The 26,380-nt window shown below is 36.3% G+C and overlaps 1 protein-coding gene across 1 annotated transcript in view; it reads left to right on the top strand.

Moving 5' to 3' along the window:
• Positions 1 to 26,380, top strand: part of adam10a (ADAM metallopeptidase domain 10a) — a 126,534-nt gene that overhangs the window by 73,286 nt on the left and 26,868 nt on the right. Inside the window, exons 3-4 of the mRNA XM_028823876.2 lie at positions 5,758 to 5,876; positions 11,363 to 11,521. Of these exons, the coding sequence (XP_028679709.1) occupies positions 5,758 to 5,876; positions 11,363 to 11,521 (278 nt within the window). The remainder of the gene's footprint in view (positions 1 to 5,757; positions 5,877 to 11,362; positions 11,522 to 26,380) is intronic.

Below are 26,380 nucleotides of genomic sequence, written 5' to 3'. Positions count from 1 at the left end.
AAACACAAGACATGCACATTTTTGAAAATAGGTAAACAAAGAATACTAAACAATCACTAACTTGTATGTTAAAGTGAAATCAGACTTCCTTAAATTGCTAATCCTGACCAGACTAATGAAACTGTCCATCACCCCGCAGAAACCTGGCCAAGGCACCTGTTTTAAACTTAGGTAAGGTTATTTATGCTCCTGCAAACCACTGTACAGTGTAGAAATGGCTTAGATATGCACACACTGTCTATAGCATTTAATTCACAGTGTTCCAATTACCTAAAGTTTGAACAGACAAAGCAATTATTATTGACAAGCTTGCTTGCTTGCATGCAGAGTGACCAGCACTGCCCCCACGTTTCTTAAAACAAAATCTGTTCAGTTGGTAATCCTGACTGTAAGGTGCTGTGAGGCCCTTGGTGTCACATTGTGCACATCCTTTGTTTATTTAAAAAAAAATGGCCTCATAAAAAGCAAGCAAGTTGTCAAAGCAATTCCTCAAAGCCTAATAGGGAGTGTAAAGTGCTCTCTCAATGAGAAAATAAATCCAAAATCTTTTGGAAAAATAGCATATCGTTTGCCAAAGTCATCATACCCTAAACACTACATAAGTACAACTGTTTACATGTGCATAGGTTATATGCAAATACAGTAATCCCTCCTAGATCGCGGGGGTTGCATTCCAGAACCCCCCACGAAAGGTGAAAATCTGCAAAGTAGAAACCATATGTTAATATGGTTATTTTTATATTGTCATGCTTGGGTCACAGATTTGCACAGAAACACAGGAGGTTGTAGAGAGACAGGAACTTTATTCAAACACTGCAAACAAACATTTGTCTCTTTTTCAAAAGTTTAAACCGTGCTCCATGACAAGACAGATGACAGTTCCGTCTCACAATTAAAAGAATACAAACATATCTTCCTCTTCAAATGAGTGAGTGAGTGAGTGAGAGATCAATAGGGCTGTTTGGCTTTTAAGTATGCAAAGCAGCTGCAAGGAAGAGAGCAATGTGAAGGTAGTGTTTCAGCATTTTTTAGAGGAACGTCCGTATCCTCTAGGCCAGTGTGCGAACAGCCCCTCTGCTCACACCCCCTCCGTCAGGAGCAGAGAATGTCAGAGAGAGAGAGAGAAAAACAAACAATCAAAAATCAATATGTGCCGTTCCAGCTTTTAAATATGCGAAACACCGTGTGGGAAGCATGTCGCTTGACAAAGCAGCTGCACGGAAGGGAGTAATGTGAAGATAACGACGAGCGTCAGTATCGTCTAGGGGTGCGAACAGCCCCCCTGCTCAGAGAGAGAGACACTTTTGGACGACTTTCAAGATCAGTCATACTTTGTAAATCATTTTAGTGCTTTTCTTACAAAATGTCCTATTGTTTATATGATGCTTTTCTAACCTACTCAAAGCACTTTACATAGAAAGTAGGGAGCCACCTGGTTGTGATTGTTTTGCTCTAGGACAGTTGCCACACATTAGTCATTACATGGTGAATGGGTGAAAGACAGTTTTCCAATGAGGGACTAGTGAATAATTAGTGGGGAAGAATGATTAGGCCGTGGTGAGCAGTTTAGCCAGGGCAACAGGAAACGTCCAACTCTCTTTTTTTTTTTTTTTTTTTTTTTTTTTTCCCCAAAGATGCCCACAGATCTTTTGTGCTCTCAGAGAGCCAGGACCTCTATTTTATGCCTCACCTGAATGACAGCACACTTTCCCCGTCATAGCCCTGAGGCATTTGGGTCCACACCCAGACTACAGGGTAAGTGACCCCTGATGGCCTCACCAACACCTCTTTCAACAGCAACCCAATCAGTGTGTTTTCCTATCAAACTGACCAGACCCACACATGGTTTAGCTTCAGGTGTATTACCTGTTCTGAAGTGTGGGTGGTAGGGCTGCTGGCATAGTAGCCTCAGCTTCTTTCCATAGTGCAAAACCACAACTTATATTTAGAGGTCTAGGCAACCATATAGAAGCAGATTTTATTACTGTATATTAGGGAGCAGTACATAGTATAATGCTGCTACTAATTGGGCTGAATTTTATAATGCCAATCGTTCCCCAATTTTGTCAAAGTACAGACTAATGTATCTATGTGGAAAACAATTGTCGGGCAGAGTAGCAAAGCAAAACTGACATCAGTAAAGTCCATTTAAATTCAGAAGCAGCAGACCTGTAAGAAAGGATGGAGCTACAAAGTTCACCTGGCTGATATGATTGGTTGGGTCTTACACATACATGGGTTAGAGATTCACAACACACTTTTTTTTTCTCATGACCCTTTTACTGTGGGTATAGCTTGGATGTAATTGTGTTAACATTTTTGAAGTACAAACCACACTCTCTAATATTAGAATTGGAACTGGTCATAAGATGCTCATTTGACTTATTTCTAAAATCTGTGACCAGATATTTTAGCTATTTGTTAAGCAATGTGGTTTTTGTAAAACAATCTTGTTTTCATAATGAGATTCTGTGTACCAGTAAAAAGAGACTTTGGTGACAGAACCACAAATTAATTATTAGGAAAAAAATATTTGGGTGAAAAGGATGGCTGCTTAAAATAATAAGGGTGTGAGCAAATTATGTTTGAGCTTGTTCTTTTTGTCATGTTATTGTCTCTGTGTATGTATGTTCACACACATGCATTATGACAGATCATTGTGTTGTCCTGGTTTGGTTCCTGCCTTGTGCCCAATGCTACTGACAATGGCACCAATACCCTGTGACAAAGAATTAGATTAAGCAGGTCTGAAAATGACAGAACTAAATGATGGACTACAGTAATCCCTCTTCCATCGCGGGGGTTGCGTTCCAGAGCCACCCGCGAAATAAGAAAATCCGCGAAGTAGAAACCATATGTTTATATGGTTATTTTTATATTGTCATGCTTGGGTCACAGATTTGCACAGAAACACAGGAGGTTGTAGAGAGACAGGAACGTTATTCAAACACTGCAAACAAACATTTGTCTCTTTTTCAAAAGTTTAAACTGTGCTCCATGACAAGACAGAGATGACAGTTCCGTCTCACAATTAAAAGAATGCAAACATATCTTCCTCTTCAAAGGAGTGGTGTCAGGAGCAGATCATGTCACAGAGATAGAGAGAGACAAAAGCAAACAAATCAGTAGGGCTGTTTGCCTTTTAAGTATGCGTAGCACCGCGGCACAAAGCTGTTGAAGGCGGCAGCTCACACCCCCTCCGTCAGGAGCAGAGAAAGAGAGAGAGTGAGTTTGTTTTTCAAGCAAAAATCAATACGTGCCCTTCGAGCTGACATGCAGCTGCACAAAAGATAGCAACGTGAAGATAATCTTTCAGCATTTTTAGACGAGCGTCCGTATCGTCTAGGTGTGCGAACAGCCCCCCTGCTCAATCCCCCTACGTCAGGATCAGAGAAACTCAGCGCAAGAGAAAGAGAAAAGTAAGCTGGGTAGCTTCTCAGCCATCTGCCAATAGCGTCCCTTGTATGAAATCAACTGGGCAAACCAACTGAGGAAGCATGTACCAGAAATTAAAAGACCCATTGTCCGCAGAAACCCGCGAAGCAACGAAAAATCCGCGATATTTAAATATGCTTACATATAAAATCCGCGATGGAGTGAAGCCGCGAAAGGCGAAGCGCAATATAGCAAGGGATTACTGTATACTGTTATTTTCAGGTGTGAGCACAAAGTCCTAGTTTAGTTGAATACTAACTATAGATAGCTAGCTGTCTCATCTATCTGTGTGAAGATTTGATTTCATTTTCATTAAAGTCACATAGAAGTGGTAGACATCTTGTGTTTTTTTGATATACTCTAGACGAGAATCACATCTGACAGATATTTGTAAAGAAAACAAAGCTACAAAACTGATTATTTTGGAATCTATGCATTTCATTGATCAATTTTATACTGACATACTTCACATAAGATTTGTAGAAGACAGTTTATCTGTTTACCATTTCTCGTAACTCTGCTGTGCTTGTCTCACATATTGTTAAGCATTTTCTTTCAAATTGTAAATAGATTTCATTGGCATAGTAATTAATTGGAGATAATTGTAATCACAAAGACACTTAAGACTTAATTCACTTAAGACTTTTAAGCACTATTTTTAATTTATAGGGGGTACTTAAATCTTTATTCCCTTAGTAGGATATATGGAGAATAAAAGAATACAGTTTTAAGTGACTCCATCTATCCTTTGCCCAACGTATTTGCTCGTACTGTATGAAGATAACTTCAATAAGATAAACAGTAGTCATGTGAAAGTATCACAAACCTATCAGCTATATCAACAAAAGGCAACAAGAACCTCCACCCAAGTCCACCCTGTAAAAGAGAACCCTTGAGGAATTAAGAGGAATATGTCGTTGTGAACCAAGGAGAGAGAGGCATACCAGACGCAATAGCCCCAGGGCAGAGTGACGAAATAGAATCGGCAAGAATTAAGGATTTTGACATGGACTAAAGAAAATGTTGCCACACTGCAGCAAATTGTAATGGAGAATTGAAAAGATAGTGTATTAGATTATCCATCAGATGAATTCCTCTTGAACAGTTAAAACATTAGCAAGTGTGCCTATAGGACATGCTCAGAATGTTAACATCTAAAATAAATCCTCACTGTATTCAGTGTTCCAAAAAGAATCTTAAGCCTAATGAATTTGAACTGTGAAAAAATTTATGAAGTATTTTCTACTTGGAGATGGAAAATTGGAGCCATAACAATGACCCAGAGTCCAAACAGCAAAACAATGGAGCAGTGCTGATTATCCAACAAAAAAACTTGTGGTCCCTCCATGGGATGTACTAGGAAGTAAGAGTAGATTTCTCAAACCTCCCCATCCCCCCCAAGAGACCTCCCAGTCAACTCCATGAAAACGTGCACCTAAGTTTGAGTACTCCAGAAATGCAGAAAGTCTTTTTAACTATTCCCTCTGTAGAAATGTTATGAAAACATGAAACTTTTAAGTAGTACAAAAAAGAAAAAAATTAAGTGTATTTTTTAAACCGCTTTACTAGGTAGCTGCTGGCATTAACAGACAAGATAGAAATACTTTAGATTATTTTAGTTAAAATTTTTTAGGTGATGGAAGAATTGTGAGGAAAATTGTGGTTTAATATTGCAAACAAAATGGTTCTTATCTTTGTTAGATATGTGTCTTGTTTATGGTTTAATTCAGTCATCTTAAAGTACCCTTTCAAGAAAGGAAATGTGATATTTGTTACATTTCAAAAAAGTCATCACTATTAAAGTTTGCAATTCCATTTATAATAATTGTGTTTTTTGTGGATTACTAAAAGTAGGGCTGAATTGAACAATAGTGGTGGTCCCACTTCTAACAATCACAAGTTGAGCAGTGTATGTAGGAAACAACCTAGAACAATGTGCAAGCCAGTCCCAGAGCACAGACTTACTCCGTCCCTTACCCATTCTTATCCGTCTTTTCTAAAATCTCTGTTTTAAAAGTGACAGTACATTAAACTTTTTCCCAGTGAATCCATAATTAAGATATTCAGTTTTCCAATAGCTTTGATGTGATTGAAATGCTGCTAGCTTGTTATGGTAAAATCCTACCATAAATCAATTGGTACCTAATCATTGTATTAAATGTTGTAAATATATAAATTAGCAGTCTTCATTTTGGAAATAGTTTTATGATCTTAACTTTTTATCTTGTGAACCCATACTATATTTGCAAAATCAACATTTTTTGCAGCGCTATTTTAATTAAATTATAAATGAATAATTGGATTTTTTTTTTTTTTGGTCAGACATTTCAATATTCGAATGAGAAGGGACACTTCAGTCTTTACACATGATTTTAAAGTGGAAATGGAAGGAGAGGTAATGGATTATGACACATCTCATATTTATACTGGAGAAATTTTTGGTAAGTGTGTGTTTTTTTTTATTATTATTATTAAAAAAAACATCCATTTTTAAACGTGTTTATATAGACTGTGATTAGGCTGAAAATCATAAATTAGGTATCTCGTGATTAAACAAACCCTCTCTCCCAGCATTTTAACTTTTTTGATTTTTTTTTTTTAATTTTAAAAAGTTTAATTTGAATACAAGGCAATCTTATAAAAATATAGAATATATGATAATGTACACATATATATGGTGGTTACATATAAATATTAAGTGCATATATTCAATAAATAAAATGGTAAAGCAAAGAAAGCATCATGTTAAATTAATTACAATAGTTAAGTGTGGTTTGTATTAGGTCCAAGTAAAATATCCTAACTGGGCCAATGGAATGTCCAGTCTTTGAGCATTATTTGTAGTGGTATCAACTTCCAAAATAGAGGTTAATATTGCAAATCACTGGTTGATTTGCCAGTTTGTTTCAAATTTCAGGTCGTAAGTATTGATGAAATTCTGACACATCTGTAATCACCACTCTTAGTCATAAAAATGTTATTAACAGACAATTTTTCTAGCAGATTGAGAACTTGGCATTACTAGAGTTGAAAGCTGTCTTTGTTGCTTTATATTTGTGGTGTTAATAAAAATAGTTCACATTAAAATTTAAATGAGACGTATCTAACTAGGCAGTATACTGGCTATTGGTTCAATCTCTGTTGCATACAGAGCTGTGTGTATTGTGCAGGATTGAATGTCCAGTAAATTTTTTTAAAAAATATTTTTCATTGTTTCAAGTACATATTTTATTAAATTTAGGTTAACTAGGGTTTAAGTCTCATGCAAATTGCAGTAATTTGTGAATTATTGGTTAAGTGCAGACATTTTCTGTGATGTGTGCTTTTTTTCTGTTTTTAGCTATAGTAGCTAAAATGTACAAGTTGCATCATTGCTTGTGTGGATTTTTTTTGCATTCATTAAATGTGTATGCACAACTAAATGTATAGTTTTGAACTGTCCATTTTGTGGTGATTCAGGACCTAGGATGGGACACATTCATAAAGGTGTGCCCAGTGAAAACTCTCAAACTGAACGTGACTGCCTCTTTGACATGGAGAACTCAGTATAATTCTTGATTAATCATCCCATTGTCAACTGTCAAATTTCCAAGTAATGGATGAGGATCAAAAAAGATGGCAAATATTCAGTGACAACTTCATATCAAACTTTTTTCTTGCTTTTGCTAAAGAGGGTAAAAACGCTGATGAGTAGTTAAGTGAATTGTTAGTCCAACAACAGTACTTTTGAGACTTAGGCAAATGATTTGGATAGGAAACTTAAAAATAGTAAAGGCTGATATTATAATTAATGTTTGAATTTGCTTACTACTGCTTTTTTGCTGTTTGTGCACTAAGGCTGTCACAATAGCAGAATGTTTGTATTCGGTACTAATACCAATGAAGTTTTATGATGCTCAATATGTTTTTGATACCATGGCAAAAACAGAAATCCTATGCAATGGCTTTTTATTAAAGTACCTCCCATTATTCAAGTGGACAATATTGTGCCTTTCTCTGTAATCCCATAAAAATTTATAAATACATACAGTAGCAGCAGTTTTAAAATAGTGATCTAGCTACTCTTACTCCGTTACATTGGGCAAAACTTGAATCATTACTTTTTTTCCCATTTTATATACGCTATATTTTTGCCAGTGGATCTACTGCATGACTGTTTCACCAATCAGACATAGCAACAATAATCACATGACTCCATTTCACCAATCAGACGTAGCCATGCAGTCACATGACCACACACAAACTTCCTGCATCTGCAGCCTGAGAGACTTTGTCATGCGGGGCTCCTATTCACTGCTAAATGGTCACAGCTTCACTGCAAGACCCTTGAGCGCCAACTCCTGCTGAAGCTTAACCATCACTTCACTGAGTGAAGAACAAACACGTTTTAACCAAACATGCACAGACACAAACAGTCATGGTAAAGTGAGACTTCTTGTACGTGCACAAGCTGCCTTGTTCTAATGTTATTTTCTATCAGCTATTTGGAGGGCAAGTGTGTGTGACAATGCCGGTCCCCTACAAACTCTTTTCTTTTCTCCTTTTCTTTGATTCCCCCATCTTTTTTTTGTGCTGACCTGTATATATACACCCCCGTCTCAGTGGGCCTTAATCACACGCCGCAGAAAGCCAAGGAAGCAATTGAAAACGATCGCACACGCATGTGCAGGTGTGACTCGCTCCAACTACCTCAATAACTCCCTGCCATCGTGCAGTTGTGCCTACGGAGAGTGACACGGCTTTATGGATTTCAAACTGGCCTTTTTTTTTTTTTTTTTTTTTTTAAGCTGCGGACCCGCTACACCACAAAGTGAATATGCAGTATTATACTGTCAGTGTACAGTATATCTTGTCACTGTAAGTAGTTTGCACTGTTCAAAAATACGTTACCTACTGTAGGTATTGGCTTCAAAAGCTTTGTTGTGAAAAACTGAGATTTGGAACTTTGTTATTTGTGCATCTTTATTTTGTAAAGATGTTATTTATTTGTACTCATTTTTTCTTATTACAACATTTCTAAAAAATAAATCATTCATTATGTTCAAACAGTTACTCAGTACCTGAGTAGTCTTTTCACCAAATACTTTTTTACTCTTACTTGAGTCATTTTTTGAATGACTACTTTTTACTTCTACTTGAGTAATATTATTTTGAAGTATTGCTACTCTTACTTGAGTACAATTTTTGGCTACTCTACCCACCTCTGCATTTAAGTGAACTAGTATTGGCATTTACAAATCTCAAAATGCAATGCAGGTCAATGCAAGTTTTAATATGTGTCAGAGATGGGGGGAGGGGGGGAAATGGGTGGTGCTGGTGGTGGTTCATAATCTTGTGGAGATTTCAGCATGGGGTTTATAAAGAATGATGCTACAGACTACCTGATTTATTTTTGCATGTGCACATTTTAAATTTATTCTGTGACATTTTCTCTCAAGTGTGCAAAATAACGCTCAACATCAATACAAAAAATGCAAATTCAGATATTGTTAGTATATCTGTAATGTTGAATTACTGAATTCCAAGATAATTTTAGGATATTTCTAACTAAACAAACCCTGTTTTTGTAACAACATAGCTTTGAAGTCTGGTTTGTCAGAAAATCTCTCTGTTAGGTTAGTAACATTCGGTGTTGTAAGTTTTTTATATTTGCATCATTAGCTGGTTTAAAAAAAAACAAACTATTGTTTAATAATAATATTTATTGAATAAGTGAAATTAATTCAAATTTGAAATGTTACAAGCTCCTGATTTAATTTTCCAAGTATGTTCCTTTTCCATTTTTCATTAGTTCAAACTTTAATTTCCTCTGTGAAATCACCTTTATTGGTTTTACATTAATCCATTGTTTCAGAACTCCTGCAAAACAACCTTTGCTCTGCTGTTTTCAAGATTTCTTACATGAGTAGTCAAATTTCATTATTGCTCATGCCTGTGTATTGATTCAGATTTAGAAAACTATCTGTCGTTACCTGTGCTCAATTCATTTGTAACTGAGACAGCATTGCATTTGTCAACATAGAACATTACTTTACCTTCAAACGAATGCCAAAAATTCAGTGCTTGCATATTCATATTCAGTAATGAAATGTGCCGATATGCCCATATTTTAACTGCATGTGTGTGCACTCATGCATTTCTGTTAACCAAGTAAATGTCCTATTATTAGGGAGATGTACCTTGTGCTTCAAAGCATTGAAACAATAAATTTTATTTTGCTATTAGCAAAGGGAGAGGTAATTTGATTGCTGTTGTAGACAAGCCGAATAGCCAGTTAGTTTAAATCTTGCCTCAATGTTTACTTGCTACAACTGTTTACACTGACAGTCCTCCTACATTCCACATTCCTTTATGCATAATTGTGTATTTGTGCGAGGTTCCCCCTTGATCCTGAGCTATGTATGCTGGTTAAAAAAAATTAATGGATGGATGAATGGACATCTGTAGATGTGCTCATTACAATCGGGAGTATAAATGCTAAACATTTATTCCTTTATATGGAATGTGTAGGATATTATTGAAAGTGATTAATCTCTGAATCTTTAGATTGCCATAATTGTGATAATATAAGGTAAACAATTACACCTCATCTGATTGGTCACATTATTTCACTCTGAAAATGTGAAATCTGTTTCTGAGCTATTTTTGTTTAGATTTTTTTTTATAAAATAAAAAGTATGGTTACTGCAACCATGTACTGAAATTCTTTTGTCTCACTCTCAAAACACTTCCAAACACGACTTTTGGGTTTTTTTTTTTTTTTTTTTTTTAATAAACTTTTGTCTCATATGTTGTTGCTGTGGTATGACACCACTGTAAGTAATTTTTAAATGAAGATTTTATCATGTATTGTTCCTTCCGAAGTAATTTATCTACTTGCAGTCATGAATGAGTGTGGCACCAACATTTACTTGGTACTACGGATAGTTTTTTTGTAGTATCAAGTTTTTGGGAGTTTGGTATCAATTTTGTACTGAAGTATTGGTTCTTGAGACATCCCTATTTTATACTATAGGTTTTGTACTTTATTTAAAAAAGTTTTGTCAAGCGATCACAAAAATAGTCAGTTGAACTGCTTTTTTGATGCCATCTGAATTATGAATTGGCAGTATGGCTATAAATCTCAGTAGCATTAAAAATCCTGACTGTTTTGGTAGCTCTGGGTGTAATATATTTGTATGTGTTTCGTTTTTTTTTTTTTTTTTTAAATAACAATTGTATTACTTATCCATGTAATTAACACAGATTCCAATGTTATCCATCAGTGCTTTTTAACTCTTTAAATAGTTTCAATTGCAGGTATTTCCCTTTATTGAACTGATACAGCTTTTGTATCTCTGTGTTGTTCATATATTACACTACTTTTCCAATAATTTTCAGTTATAACCTTCATTTACATAATCTTTTCAAGTCTGTGGCAGTTGGTGGTGTGCTCCGGTGAAGTTAGTTGTTTAATGTGACATGCAATGCAACTAACTGCAACAAGTCTGCCACTCACTGTTTGTTTGATTTTGTCCATACTTGTAGGGATGGGCATGTGTGCATAAGACCTGACAACCAGTTAATGCTTAGCTGGAAGCTTGCCTTGTAATGTCTTTAATTGGTTGCTTTATAAACACTTTATGACACAGGTATGAATGAAAGTGTAATAAAACTGATGGACTTATTTAAAGTTGTTTTGCAAAAATATGGATGCTTTTTGTGTGATTGCTCAAATGAGCATGAATTCTTTCTATTTTGCTTTCTATTTAGCTTGAATAAAACACATGAAGTTATGGAAAATTGAGTATGAGAACTAGCGTTTTTTGTTTAAATATTAAAGCAACAACAAAGAAATTATTTCCCCTTTTCCTCCCAAAGCATTAGTGTTTGTGTTTTAGTTGAGAATTTGCACATTTATTTCATCATGGTAATCTTTTGTTCTCAGGTGAGCAAGGAAGCATGACTCATGGCTCCATATTGGATGGAAGGTTTGAAGGATTCATCCAAACGCCCCAGGGAACCTTTTATGTGGAGCCATCTGAGAGATACTTAAAAGAAGAAAGTGCTCCTTTTCATTCTGTAATTTACCATGAAGATGATATTGGTAAGTTAGTATGTGAAGTTTGAAGTCACTCAAATTTTGGTGCAACCTTTGCTTATGGAAGATGTTTGAGGGGATTGCATAATGCTGATGTAGTACTGTTAACTTAGATATCATCAGTGCAGTTGTTCTGGAGAAGCTAAGGAGATTTTGTACTTGAGTATCAATTAATTACAGACAGTTGTGCACAACAGTGATAGCAGGGGTGAGAGGTGCATGGAAGAAATTTGTGATCCTTTCCCCATTCTAACTTCTAAAGGAGCCTCTGTCATTAAAGGGAAAGTTAATGAAAGCTATCTAAGGATTGGTGTCCTCTAAGGTGGTAAGGAATGTCTGATAATAAAATACACCTTGTTAGAACAGCAAAAGTGTACAATTCAATATACCAGTATTTAGATTTCCTAGTGGGCTACTTTTGGTTCAGTTAAAAGGGGTTGGAAGCTGTTTGCAGCCATTTGGGCACTACATAGAAAAGGTCATCTCTCAAAACTGTTTGTTCAAGATGATTTGTGAGAGAGGTCACAAAGAGGCCAGCAATCACTTTGAAGTAGCTACACAAGTTCAGTAGATGATGATTTTGTAAAACGCCACCAGTTAACTATATTGAAACGTATATAATAGCTGCCGTTTTGGTAGGATTACTGTACTCAAAAAAAGCCATTACTCAAAATGAACCTTGTCTGACGTTTGCCAGAAAGCGTGACAATGACACATTTGTAATGTAGGAAAATGTTTTGTGGTCTGATGAAAACAAGATAAAGCTTTTTGGCTAAATATGACATTGCACACACCTCAGAAAACATAATTCCTACAAAGATGTATAGTATTAATGGTAATGTTCTATTGTAATGATGCTTTGTGTAGGGACGAAGCACCTGGCTAAAATGGAAAAAAAGAATGCATTTTAGAGCTACTGCAAGAGGACCTGTTTCAGTGTGGTAAATTTCTGGTGCTTGTGTGAAAGATCATTGCCCAGCAGGGCAGAATTCTCAAACACAAGACCAAAGTTACCTTAAATTACCTTAAAGTAGCTAAGGACAAAAATACGTAAATCCTACAGTAACCCAGTCTAAGCTCTAATCAGAATCTGTGGTACTGTTATAGTTCATAACATTATATGACTAAATAATAATAATAATAATCTTCTCTTAGAACAATGACAAACATAAACCATTCACATTTAAAAGAAAATTTTATGGGTTTATTTTAGTGTAGCATTGATTACTTTCTATGAATGGTATGTTAAAAAAATGCAATATATCATTGCACTGTATTAGTTATAGAGTGACATGATGAGGCAGCCAAATTTTGTCAGGTCAATTGTGTACAGTAATCCCTTGCTATATCGCGCTTCGCCTTTTGCGGCTTCACTCCATCGCGGATTTTATATGTAAGCATATTTAAATATATATCGCGGATTTTTTGCTGGTTCGCGGATTTCTGCGGACAATGGGTCTTTTAATTTCTGGTACATGCTTCCTCAGTTGGTTTGCCCAGTTGATTTCATACAAGGGACGCTATTGGCAGATGGCTGAGAAGCTACCCAACTTACTTTTCTTTCTCTCTCTCTCTCTCTCTCTCTCTCTCTCTCTGATCCTGACGTAGGGGGATTGAGCAGGGGGGCTGTTCGCACACCTAGACCATACGGACGCTCGTCTAAAAATGCTGAAAGATTATCTTCACGTTGCTACCTTCTGTGCAGCTGCTTCCTGAAACGACATGCTGCACGGTGCTTCGCATACTTAAAAGCTCGAAGTTGCACGTATTGATTTTTGCTTGTTTGTTTTTCTCTCTCTATCTCTCTCTCTCTCTGCTCCTGACAGAGGGGGTGTGAGCTGCCGCCTTCAACAGCTTTGTGCCGTGGTGCTTCGCATACTTAAAAGCCAAACAGCCCTATTGATTTGTTTGCTTTTCTCTATCTCTCTGACATGCTCTGCTCCTGACTCGCAGTTCTTTGAAGAGGAAGATGTTTGCATTCTTTTAATTGTGAGACGGAACTGTCATCTCTGTCTTGTCATGGAGCACAGTTTAAACTTTTGAAAAAGAGACAAATGTTTGTTTGCAGTGTTTGAATAACGTTCCTGTCTCTACAGCCTCCTGTGTTTCTGCGCAAATCTGTGACCCAAGCATGACAATATAAAAATAACCATATAAACATATGGTTTCTACTTCGCGGATTTTCTTATTTCGCGGGTGGCTCTGGAACGCAACCCCCGCGATGGAGGAGGGATTACTGTATTGCATATCTTACGATGATTATTGTACATATATCTTACAAACTTCAATGTTCAGTTTGCCATATCTAAATAAAACTAAAGCATACATTTTATCTGAATTAAAGGTAATAATGGCATATAGTGTATTTGAATATTTTGTATTGAGAATTTTTCAGAACATTCTGCTTTTTTCACTTCATGTGATCACCAAGCTGATTGATTTTTAATTGCTCTTTGGTATGAATCCCTTCGTTTTCAGAAGTTTATAATCCATTTAGATGGTTAATGAAAAGCTCACTAAATTTCTACATTACTGGAATTACTTTCACAACATAACATGGGTATGTCATGTTGAAGAGATGCTCAAGCAGAAGAAGCAGCAGTGCAAATTTATTTTCAAGGTTTGATGATGTGTTCACTTTGTCAGATAACCAGTTAAATTTCTTTTTCTTTTGAAAGCAGTTTAGTAGTATTTTATCAGTTTGACTGGTAATTAGCTCAGATGTTCTACTGAGTTAATGCTGTGTGCCATTTTGCTAATGCACTCACCAAGCATATGAATTGTTTAATTTCCACAAAAGATGGTAATGCGAAGTTTGGCAGTTTCTCTAAGTTGAAGGGAATACAAAGAAAACATTTGGTAGGTGATGGATGCAAAGTCAAACATGTACAGTGCAACTCATTTAATAACCTAGTGCTGTCTTTTTTTGTGCACAATTTTTTATAGAAGAGTAAAACTAATAAACAGGATGTATGAAATTAAAAGATAAATGACCCAAGTAAGGAACCAAAACAAACACAAATGTGGAATGTGACTTATCAAAAAGGGCAGGAATCCACATTTGGGCTTAAAAAGAAAGGTGGCAGAGACAATGTTTTCCTGTCACCACTAGCCATCAGATAACCATTCATACACATGCTTGGTGACCAAAAGCCATTCCCTGATTTTTTTGGTGGCCATACACTATTCATTTTCAGTGTTGAAAGCTCAAGAAGGGTTAAGTTATAGAAAGATTTCCAAGATCAACAGAAATTATAAAGAAGTATTTCTAGTGAGAGACCAGCACCAGTTTGGCAGTGATGGTACCCAGAGAGAACGACCTCTGCTAGATTGGACTTGAGAGTATAGGAAGAGTCCAGTGGAAGGAACATATGAAGTGAGAGCAATTTGGAAAGAGAAGATTGAAGAGACGGTATTTGAAACACGAAATCAATTGGGAATGACAGTGAAGCAATCTCAAAACGTTGAGAAACTTTCTGAAAATATTTAAGGAGTAGTAGTGACAAAGGAAATCTGTGAATAAACTCATTGCGAAACGTTTGTGTAACATATAAGCAATGGATAAAATTCAACGAGTGTTCTGATAATTGGGAATCCTTTAGGACAGAGTGATCTTCTTAAAGCTGGTGTTCCATGACAATGCAGTGGAGGATGGAAGATCATTGTCACATTGTTACAAAGCCTACTGCTGCGTTTAACTGATCAGCTTGGAGGTAATCATCCAAATCACTCTTAGGTTTAACAAAAGTATTAGTAGGAAACTAAAATTAGGCAGAGATTGGGGGTGGGCGGGAAGAAACGCCTAAAAAATCTGTACACTCCTTTTTAACAAAAAAAAGGTTTTATACCAATAGGCTGTCTCTTCAAAGGAATTTCTGACCGTAATGGTCTTGGTTTTTATTAGGTTTATACAAGGTAGGCTTCAGGATGGAAGGGGCTGGTGATTGAACCACTCACTTTTAATGCTATGAATGCTATTGTGAGTAAATTGATTTTCCTGTACATAATCCATTTCATATTTGGCAATACACAAATATCACACCATTCAACTTTAACAGGAGATTTGTTTAATTTTGATTTTTATTGAAGTGAACTACAGTGTATTTAGCCAGTCTGTGCATTAAACCTGTACTCCTTTTTGTGTTTTTGTTGTATAATTTATTTTGACTTGGTAATTGAGCTAGATAATGTCCTGATCTTTTTGGATTGTGTCTTGAGCACACCATGGGTTCATTTTTGAGTGATATTACCCAGCTAAACACAATCAAGAGCATTCTTGCATTCCTTTACAAATATAAGAATTTATGCAGTGATCACAAGTGATGTGTGGGAGTAGCCTGGACTGAAATTTATTGGTTGTTTGTAAATTTTGATGGCTGTCTCAAAGATGCCTTTGTTTATTGCTTGCCTGCTTGCTTTGTGTGTGATTTTTCAATATATCAAGTGAACTTGAAGTTTATTACTATATGTGCTAAGGCATGGCTGTAATGGCAACTGTGCTTAATGGTTTATACTGTGTTAGAAATGTCCATTGCTTGGTAAAGAAAGTGAGACATTATGCAGAAAAAACAAGTGAGATTGCCAGACAGAATTGTTTTTCAGATTTTAGAAATTTACAGCTAAATGGAAAATTGTTCAGATTTGCTGAGGATACCTAGGAGCGATGTATACTTAAAATACAGTAAAGATTAAACTGTACCATCTGTGGGGGGCTTTTTTATTAATTTTGTTTGGCTTTGTCTTTTTGTGCATCTAATGCCTACAAAGGAATTTGAGCTCGGCAGAAATGTAGAGCAAGAGGGGAAAAAAACTTCAGAAATTCAAGGAATAAGCACCATTGTGTTAGAAACATAATGAAACACTCACTGAGAAATAATTACATTCTTTTACTCCTTAACATAAACTGCACAATGAACATATTATGTTGTCATCCTTTGCACTGCATATTGCAGAATTGAGTTACTAAAAGCATGGGTACTTGTTTGGTTGAATTGTTTAACTAATTGTGGTGATTTTTGGTGGCATACAGACCCATGTGTGCCTAATTAAAATGCCCAGAGACTGTTTCTTGACCACTTCATATGTTTGTATACATAGAACATGTGGTTTACTTAGTGTTTCTTTTTTGGCACTAAACTTTCAGTAAAGACGCAGAGCAAGTTAAATCCTATAAATACTAAGAGGAAATCCCCATTGGAAAATATAACAATGCAAAAACACCTAAAAGCATCTGGACAATGCTGCTTTTCCCACTGTGTACAATATCTTGCACAGTTTATTCAAGCTATATTAATTATCCATATTACTAACCGAGAATGCTAAACCGGATGGACGCAGGGACATCCGGCCATGGGCCGTAGCCGCAAAAAGACGTACTGCGCAGGCGCAAAAAGAGTCCGCGAGAGGCGGCTGAGGAGCCGCGAGAGGCGGACAAAAGAGGCCGCGAGAGGCGGATGAGGGGCCGCGAGAGGCGGACAAGACCACAGAAAAAAGGAGTGAGCACAGAAAAAAGAGAAAAAAGGAGTCAAAGAAACGCAAAAAGACGTACTGCGCAGGCGCGAAAAGAGTCCGCGAGAGGCGGATAAGGAGCCGCGAGAGGGGGACAAAAGAGGCCGCGAGAGGCGATTGAGGGGCCGAGAGAGGCGGACAAGACCACAGAAAAAAGGAGTCAAAGAAATGAAGCGCAATGAGCACCGAAAAAAGGAAAAGGCACATAAAAAAGTAGTCAAACGCAGGCAAAGCACGAAACACATTGCACACGAAACTAGACCCAAAAAAAAAAAAAGAGGCTCGCGCACAACAGCAAGGCACCACCCACTCCAAGCCCCCCCACTCCACCCCCCCCTACAGGCACCGGACGGGACACAAACCAAGAGGGGGATTCAACAAGCCCATGGAACACAAAAAAAAAAGAACACAAAACACCCCACAGACCCTACAAGCAAGGGACGGGACACACACAAAGAGGGAGATTCAACAAGACACAGGAACACAAAAAGAAAGAAGACACTTGCGCAACAACAATCCTCACCCCCCCCCCCCCCCCCACACACACATCCATAAGAAGTGACACCCAAAGCCACATATTCTAAAGTGAACGTCAACACCTTCACACTAGGCAGCATAGGTGTCAGCATAGGTGGATCTCCTTACAATAAAGCACTATTAACCGTTCAACTGCAGAAAAGGAAACATATTAACAGTGAGTGCGATCCTCCTTATTACTTATCCATATTTCGCATGCTGAGAAAGAAACAAGTCATGAATACACGGTCACGGGTACAAAACGATTTGGAAAGGATAACGGGAACAAACACACGAACACGAAAGAAACAAAAAAATAGACGGGGGAGCATAAAACGCGCTTCTGAAACTCCGGGAGAAAAAATGTCGCGGATCAAAAAAACGCAAAACACAAGTAAAACCGTTACAGAGACGTGCCCAAATGGACAGACACAATGAACGTAGGGGCATACAGCGCGCGTCTCAAAGTGCTGCATCGAAACAAGCACGATTTCAAAACGAAAGAGCTCGCGTCTCAGACATACAAAAAAGGGAGCGAAGAGAAAAAATAAATGAACGCAGACGTCTACAAAGCGCAAATGAACTGCCAGAAAAAAAGAAAGCAAGACTCCAAAAGGAGAAAGCTCAAATGACCGACATACAAAAACGGACAAGGCTCGATACAAACAATGCTCGACGTAGACTGAAACGGACTTTGCGCAAAGCGGAGGCGAATAAATTAAAAGAAAAAAATAGCGCGTCCCAAATACTGGACATGCAACAACGCGGCACTCAAACGCCAAAAGCAAAACATGCACGTAGCGGACATCAACGCCAGACACATGTTAACCGCTTAAGCCAAATGGCTAAAAACGACTTCAATAATGAATCCACTATTGAGGAAAATTCATTGGGATTAATGGATGTCATTTGCAATCATTGTCATTCACTTAACTTCCCAGAAGAAACAACTGGCAATACAAATAATGAATTTACACGTTGTTGTCAAAAGGGGCAGATTAGACTGACTCCTTTGCATTCATATCCTGAATATCTACAGAAGCTTCTAACTAACGATGTGCCTGAAAGTAAAAACTTTATGAACTGCATTACATCCTACAATAGTTCATTTGCTTTTGCATCTACCGGAGTAGATATCAGGCCACCAAAAGGCAATGGCCCATACTGCTTTCGCATATGTGGACAAATATTGCATCGCATTGGAACAGTGCACTCTGAAACAAATCAACAACGCAAATATGCACAAATCTACATCCTAGATCCACATGAGGCAATCTATCAACGAATGAACCTTCCTGAAAACAAACAATGCACAGAGCTTATAATGAGAAATGTCTCTCATGTCATAAACAATCACCCATTATCTAATTCTATAAAAATGCTACATGAAGTTGAAAAGGAGGCCAATACAAAAGCAAATGCAGAAGGTATAGCGGCAACTACAATTGCTTTGGTCTTGATAAAGGACAAAGAACAAGATCCAAGACTAACCCGGACGGATTACCACAACACAACCTTACCCTTAAAAACGGAACAATAATCATGCTATTAAGAAACCTTAACACTAAACAGGGTTTATGCAATGGCACAAGGTTAGTCGTCAACACCATGACACACAATGTTATTCAAGCAACAGTTCTTACAGGATCACATGCTAACAATACTGTTCTCATTCCTAGAATTGACCTTACGAGTTCTAACCTAGAATTACCTTTTACATTCAAACGCCGACAGTTCCCCATTAAAGCTGCATTTGCCATGACCATCAACAAATCACAAGGACAAACCATGGACAAGGTTGGCATCTACCTCTCTGAACCCGTTTTTAGACATGGACAACTTTATGTTGCCTTCTCACGTGTTCGACGTTCATCTGACGTTAAAGTTAAAATTATAAATGATCCATGCCAAGGAGCACTCATTCAAGGACAAGACACCATCTTTACTACTAATGTTGTATACAAAGAAATATTCCAATAAAACATTACTCTATGCCAAACACTCTATTTTTTATTTCTATACGCATCATCCAAACCTGCACACTGTACTATATCTAAATCATACATCTCACTCTGTCATGCCCCAACGCCAGGGGTTGGCGAGCGAAGCGAGCAGGGGGCGGAGCCCCCTAGTTACATCCTAAATACTTATCAAATTCCACCTATGTGCTAATATAGATTAATGTCTAGAACTGTATAGATCCTTTAGTGACTCTGAGGAATTGATCTAACTTTGAAATATTTAGTGGTTTAATTACTAACCAGTTTTAACAAAATGGTTAATGTTTAATTTCTCAATAATTATTCTTTTTCATAATACCGGAATATAGCATTTAATTATAGAAATGTGGAAATATACTTCCTTATCACCTACAAACGTCCTTAATGTTTATTGTGGAAAGATGTTAATTGAAAGTTCTTCCTGGAAGACTAAATTTGAGTGAATTAAAAAGTCATTAGAATTAATGTGACAGTTGCTTGTGTGTGTGTTTGTTTTTTTTTTCCCTTTCTGGATCCTGCTCTATGACCATTTTGATCACTTAAGGTTTTTCTGGACTCTCAAACTGGTGTGTTTTTTTTTTTTGTTTTTTTTTTCTGTTTTAGTTTTCCATGTCATTGACTAAGCACACCTTTTAAATTTCAAGTTCATCTGAGAAAATCATACTATAAAAATCTTCACATCAACACATGTATCGATACAAGATTTTATTACTTATTCAGTTATGCATAACTATCAGTTGTTTGACAGTGCACTTTTCTGACACGTTTTTATTTATGGATAAAGACAATAAACAGCAAGGAAAACTGACATTTTTTTGTTTCTATAAATAAAGTTCGATCTTTCTTTCCTAATTATGCTGCATATTTTAGCATAGCATGTTCATGTTGTGTGGTGCATGACTGTTTATGAAAGAAAAACTGTTTTAAATTTGCAATTCTTGCTTTCCTGATATTAAGAGCAAGTGTTCCAATGTATTTTAAATCAGTCACTTGAAAGTATTTTATCATTACCTTCCTGCCTAACTGAAGGGAAACATCAGTTTGGGAGTGTCATGTCGCCTAATTACAGTTTTCTTCAGCTGAATACAGTAGGAATTTTGATAATCAACAAATGTATATTGTGCTGTTTCATGTTTCATTTCCTGTGTCCTTGAGAACAAAGGAAGAATTTATACTTGTAGTAGCAAGTATGACTATTGCTGTTGTATTTTGTAGGGTTTAAAAGAATAGTGTGATAACTGGTGGGATAAGCCACTGTGTTTGCTTTCTAATTCTTGTATCACTTGGCAGTCCATGTGCTCACAGTATGCTTGCAGAAACAAATACAAAAACTGCATGAAAAACTTGTTAAACTTAAAAATACAGGGTTGTGTAAATGTTTGTAAAGTTGAAGGAGAATCTTTAGTGAGAACAAGGTCAGTTTTAGAAAAAAATAAACTTTCAGTGCTTTGGCTGGATAAGTATGCATAGATATTATAACGGAGGTTGTAACTATCTTCATATTTAACCAATAACATTTCATATTCTGTTCAGAGACAATTTACCTCACCTTTTTTATTTTAGGTGATCAATTACCCCCCCAAATAAAAAACAAAACAGGTTTTTTGTTCAAATACCCTTAAGGTTTCTGTATGGCATAGTGCAGTAATAACCACAGTCTACAATGAGCTAAGTAAAGATCTACAGGATTCATTATTAAATAGTACAATTCAGAAGAATTTAATAAAAGAATATTGATGGTGTTCCATTTGTAGTAAAGGAAAAATAATCACAAAATTAAAAACAATGAAGAAAAGTATGGTAGTAAGCAGCAAATCCTAGCTGGTTACAATCATTTTCAAAATTCTGCACTGTGAAGTGGGATCGCACAGTAGAAGCTATTTTTTGTAGGAAAAAGATTATCTAAATTTTGCAAGACAACATACTCGGTTTTTTAAAGCCAGAGAAAATTTCCTGTTTGAGACCAAGGTAGAACCTTTTTTGGTTTTAATTCTAAAAGATTTTTTTTGGTTGGGTTTGAGCCGAAGAACAAAATACTTGACTGCCTAGCATGGTGGTGGTCTGGGGTTAGTAATGGGCACTCTGGCTGGTCTATGGCTATGCAGCCCCCTATGCAGGATGTTGCAAATGCACTTTGTGTTCGGACACCTTTCTCTCATGGCCAGCATTGTTTTTCAGCAGTTTGTTCTACAGTAGCTCCCCTGTGGGATTGGAGTAGATGGGTTAGCCTTTGCTCCCCATGTGCATCCACAAGCCTTAGTCACCCATGACCTTTTCACCAATTCACTGATTTTCCTTTTATGGACCTCTTTTAGTAGGTACTAACCACTGCATACCAGGAACACCCCACAAGACCTTGCCGTTTTAGAGATTCTCTGACCCAGTTATATAACCATCAAAATTTGGCCCTTATCAAAGTCACTCAAATCTATACGATTGCCCATTTTTCCTGTTTCCAACACATCACCTTCAAGAACGGACCGTTCACTCGCTACCTAATTTATCGCACTTTTTGACAGATGCCACTGTAACAAGATAATCAATGTTATTCAGTTCTCCTTTGTGTTTTTAATGTTGTCACTGATGTGTATGTTAAGGTAATATGGTGCAAAATGTTACTTTGTTCTGCAAAGATAACTTTAAACTAGAAACATCAACAAGTGTACATGCACCATTTAGGTCCCCTCTGATCTCATGTTCACTATAGCTGGGAATGCTTGTATAACCATCTGTTAGTCTTTGTGTATTTACTTTACAAGTTACATATATGCAAACGCAATGAGGAATGTTCTGCTTATGTGTAAGGATTTTTGTGAGTTCACATTACCTTCAGAATCTCTGTATAGTTTAGGCTTTTACTCTCTCAGCATATAAACCTACAACTTGTAAGAATCTCTGTAGCCAGCTGTAATCTTAATATAGAGCAAATCTAGAGCAACAAATATATTTGATCATACTTCTTGAGTGTTAAATGTGCCTTTTTTGCTTCAAAGCAAATTTTTAGTTTGATCTTATATTGTGTGCTTTTTTTTTTCTTCCCTTCCTCTGCTAAGTCGTTCAGCAATAGTCTTGGTTTAAGTAGCAGCATAATCTGTAGGTTAAAGTAAAATCCCTTTTTATTTTACCACATTTTCTTATGTTTCACTTGTAGTTAATTTGCATATAAATGAGGTTCCATTTACTAGATGAACAAAAGGTGCCTTCTTTAAGAAAGGGATGGCATGTCAGCAATTAATTAAAAAAACCCACAAAAAAAAACCCCTTTAGTTTTTTATTGTGAATACACAAGTCATCTCAGGGCAGTGTCCAGGTTGTGACTTTTATTAAACTCAACAATAAGAATAAAAGGAGCTGTTTGATACCTTTTTGCTTGACTGAAAGGAAATTAAGGTATGTTTTGAGACATAAGTTAATATATTGGAATGATAATTTGTGATTGGAATGAATCTGATTAAGGACTGCCAACTAATTTTGCAAGACCTGGATTATTCCTAGAATTTATTTGAACAGATTTGCTATGCATAGAACCCTGATCAAGACTGTCTGTGAATTACAACACTATTTACTATTAAACTCTTTAATCTCTGGAATTTCTGTTGAATGGTCAATCCTTCCTTTCAAAAATTTCCTCATTCTCCTAAATAAATTCTTTCAAATTGGGCTGCCAGTTTTGCATGAGTCATGTTGATAAATTGTACTGAACCTATTATCTGTAAAGTTTTTGACAGTAAAAATCAGTTTTTGATAGTAAAATGATCTAATTTTTAAAAAATTGTTAGAACTACTGATAAGCAAGCGATTAACACAAAATTTAGGTTTTTGCTTTATGAAGCTAAGGTGCTTCACAGTTAGTGAAATCCATGCTATTAGTACAAGAAGAAAGGTGTATATCACTTCAAACGTCTCACTACTAGTGTACATGCATTTTGTCATTATGATGTTTAGCCCTGTCAAATTTCCAAGATAATTTTCCCCTAATTTTCATCTGTTTCTTTTTCTTTGACCTTTGTTCCCAAAAAGGGTGCATGCTGTTGATGAGCACTTGGATAGAAATATTCCTTGCTTTCCACCCCCCAAAAAAGCCTTACATACCTGGCAACATTAGGTACAAAAAAAGGAAACGATTCTGGATGGAATGGCAGGCCACTGAAAAGTTTTTGGACATTTAAGAATTTTCAATTAAAAATAGTCTACTGATCTATAAGCTCATTAAGGGAAAGATTCAGCAAAAGGTTAAACCCCATTAAAGAAATCCTCCGTTTGTCTTTTATGTGACCCACAGAGAAACAGCCAATTAAAAAAAAAATTGCAATAACTTTGTTTTAATTTAGTTTGTCTCAACTTGCACTTATTGAGCCATTTACTGAATTAAAATTGTAAATTACTTTATAGATGAATGTGCTGACTGCAATGTTTAGCAACAATAGGAAATAACATTTTTGAAACAATATATATGCAGTGAGTATACAAACATCTGAATTATAATGAAAAGCTATTCAGACTGGTTTAAATGGGTTTAATAACAAGTGAATGGTGGGGGTCAAAATAAATTTTAGATCAATAGCATTTTTTCAGGCCTGTTAGGTGACAAGACAGTTCTGCTTTTGGGTTTTGATGCCAAAATTAGGGTCAAGAATACTCTCGGCTCATTGGTGGACTGTTTAAAAATTCAAATTAGCTGTAGTTTTAACCAACTTTAAATAATTATGCCACTTATCACGTTCACCAGGTGCTGTGCAGTCCAGCTGGGTTGCTGTAGCACTCTTTATATCCTCATTCCTGTGGCTATAATTGCATACTGATTTATTGATATTTTTTGAGATGTGTTTATGATGTATCTGATTTGCATTGTACTCTTGTACAGATATAGTACTCTATGGGAACATTTTTTCTCTGCATTTTCAACATGTTAATTTTTCACTTATACCATTTCTTAAAAAAATAAACACAATAAGAATACCCTGTAAAGTACACTTTCATGTTTGGGGAATATGTAGAGAATGGATGGATTTAGGTGTTATGAGATAATTGGCGTGAGTGAGTAACAAAACCATTACAATTAATAGCTGCATCAGAAAAATACATATATAAAGATTAGATTTTAAGTGAAGCCACAAAAATGAAAAGACAACTGATTGATCATGAAAGTGTTGTTTGTACAGTAATTGAAGTTACTGCATTGTTTCCTGGAAGGATTAGTTCAGATCAAAACCTGATCACTTTCTGTGTATAGTTCGTTTAGAACCAAATCTATGTAATATAGTTTAAAATACAGCAGATGTCCAACAGCATGTCCAAAAAGTGGGGAAAAAGGAAGCATGTGCAAATGTTTTTTCCTTGCATATAAAAGCATAAGGAGTTTGGCCAGTCTTTGGCTGGCAGGCACTAAGTACTGCATTTTCAGGTGTTTTAACTAGTTTATTAAAATTGGCCTGAAAGCCTATTGCTTTTTCCCCTTTCCTCAGAGCATGTACACTTCATGCCTTCTGAAGTTATTTGGAAAACCTAAGCCTCATTCTATATTATGTTTCTCAAACATGGTGACATTAACTCAAAACAAAATGTTATTTTTAAAGAAACCAGAACATCAGCATTTTGTTTGATTTCAATGAAGAGAAGAGTTTTTCTTAAAAGTGTATCCAAATAATGGTTTAAAAAAGCTATTTTCTGTCAGAGGGGCCAAGTGTTAATAAAACAATGATAGGCTTTCAGAGAGGAGCTTGGAATCTCTATCCTAAAGTTAGTATTGCAGCCATTATTTTTACTGAGCTCTGTCAACTGCAGAAATCATGAAGGAGATAAAGCATACGCAATTGTTTTATAAAAAAGTATCGAAACAGCAGAATAACATATGCTTTAGTTATGTTAATGTATTTCGAGTTCATGGGGAACAGAATCTTTTCTGGGCAGCACTGGGTACAAGGCAAGAACCTGCCCTGGATAGGAAGATATTTCATAGCAATACCCCTAACCCTTCCTACAGCTGCAGTAGCAGTTCAGCACACCGTACACAGCACACATGGAAAACCTAGTAAAGCAGCACTTTGTTCAATTCTCGTCTAAATATGTACTGTATGTGGCCATGTATAAAGTAATTTTTATGTGGCATTTTTACTTTTAGGCAGTTGATAAATCACAACTGGTAAACTTCCTATGGCAAACTGCAAAGTTACTTTTCAAGCAAAAGAGCTGACAAAATTAAGTGAGTACTGACTTGCTGCCACCATCTATTGGCAGAAGACATTTTACAATGCCAGCCACAACATTGCTGTTTGCACTAGATCTTTTGTAAAGTGTCACTTGAGCAGGTGACCAAACAAGCTCATGAATATTACTAATATGCAATAACAAAATTATTTGCATTGGTCGCTGCAATGTTTATGTATAGCAGATGTTTAATACCCGCATCATATGTTAATTACAACATGATAGGTTTATTATATATTAATTCAATTATGAGAATATTTCACCTTGCATCATGAGTGCTTCTGATTATATGTTCCATTCAGGGACTCTGCATGCATTATAGTTTAACTTTATCTTGACATTCCTTAACTTAATTGAATAGATACATTTTTGTAAGATGCATTTCCTTAACCCATTCATTATTTGAATCGATTAGACTGCCTTCTTTATTCCTTGTCAAGTCTGTGCCCAGGTGTAATGTAATAAATAGATATGCCATTAGTAAAATAGTACTTGGGTAATGAAGTCAGATTTTTAAAACCTTACAATTAGTGCTTAATGGAGGATTGTGGGGTTAGGTGGGCAAGAGAAGCAGAGACATTGATGTTTCACTCTCTAAGTGTACAGTGCAAGTGATATGAGCACAAGCATCAAA

Source organism: Erpetoichthys calabaricus, chromosome 17 (assembly GCF_900747795.2).
Source record: "Erpetoichthys calabaricus chromosome 17, fErpCal1.3, whole genome shotgun sequence".
NCBI classification, from domain to species: domain Eukaryota; kingdom Metazoa; phylum Chordata; class Cladistia; order Polypteriformes; family Polypteridae; genus Erpetoichthys; species Erpetoichthys calabaricus.
Note: the sequence above shows the minus strand (reverse complement) of the source record. Positions and strands in the feature narration are given on the sequence as shown.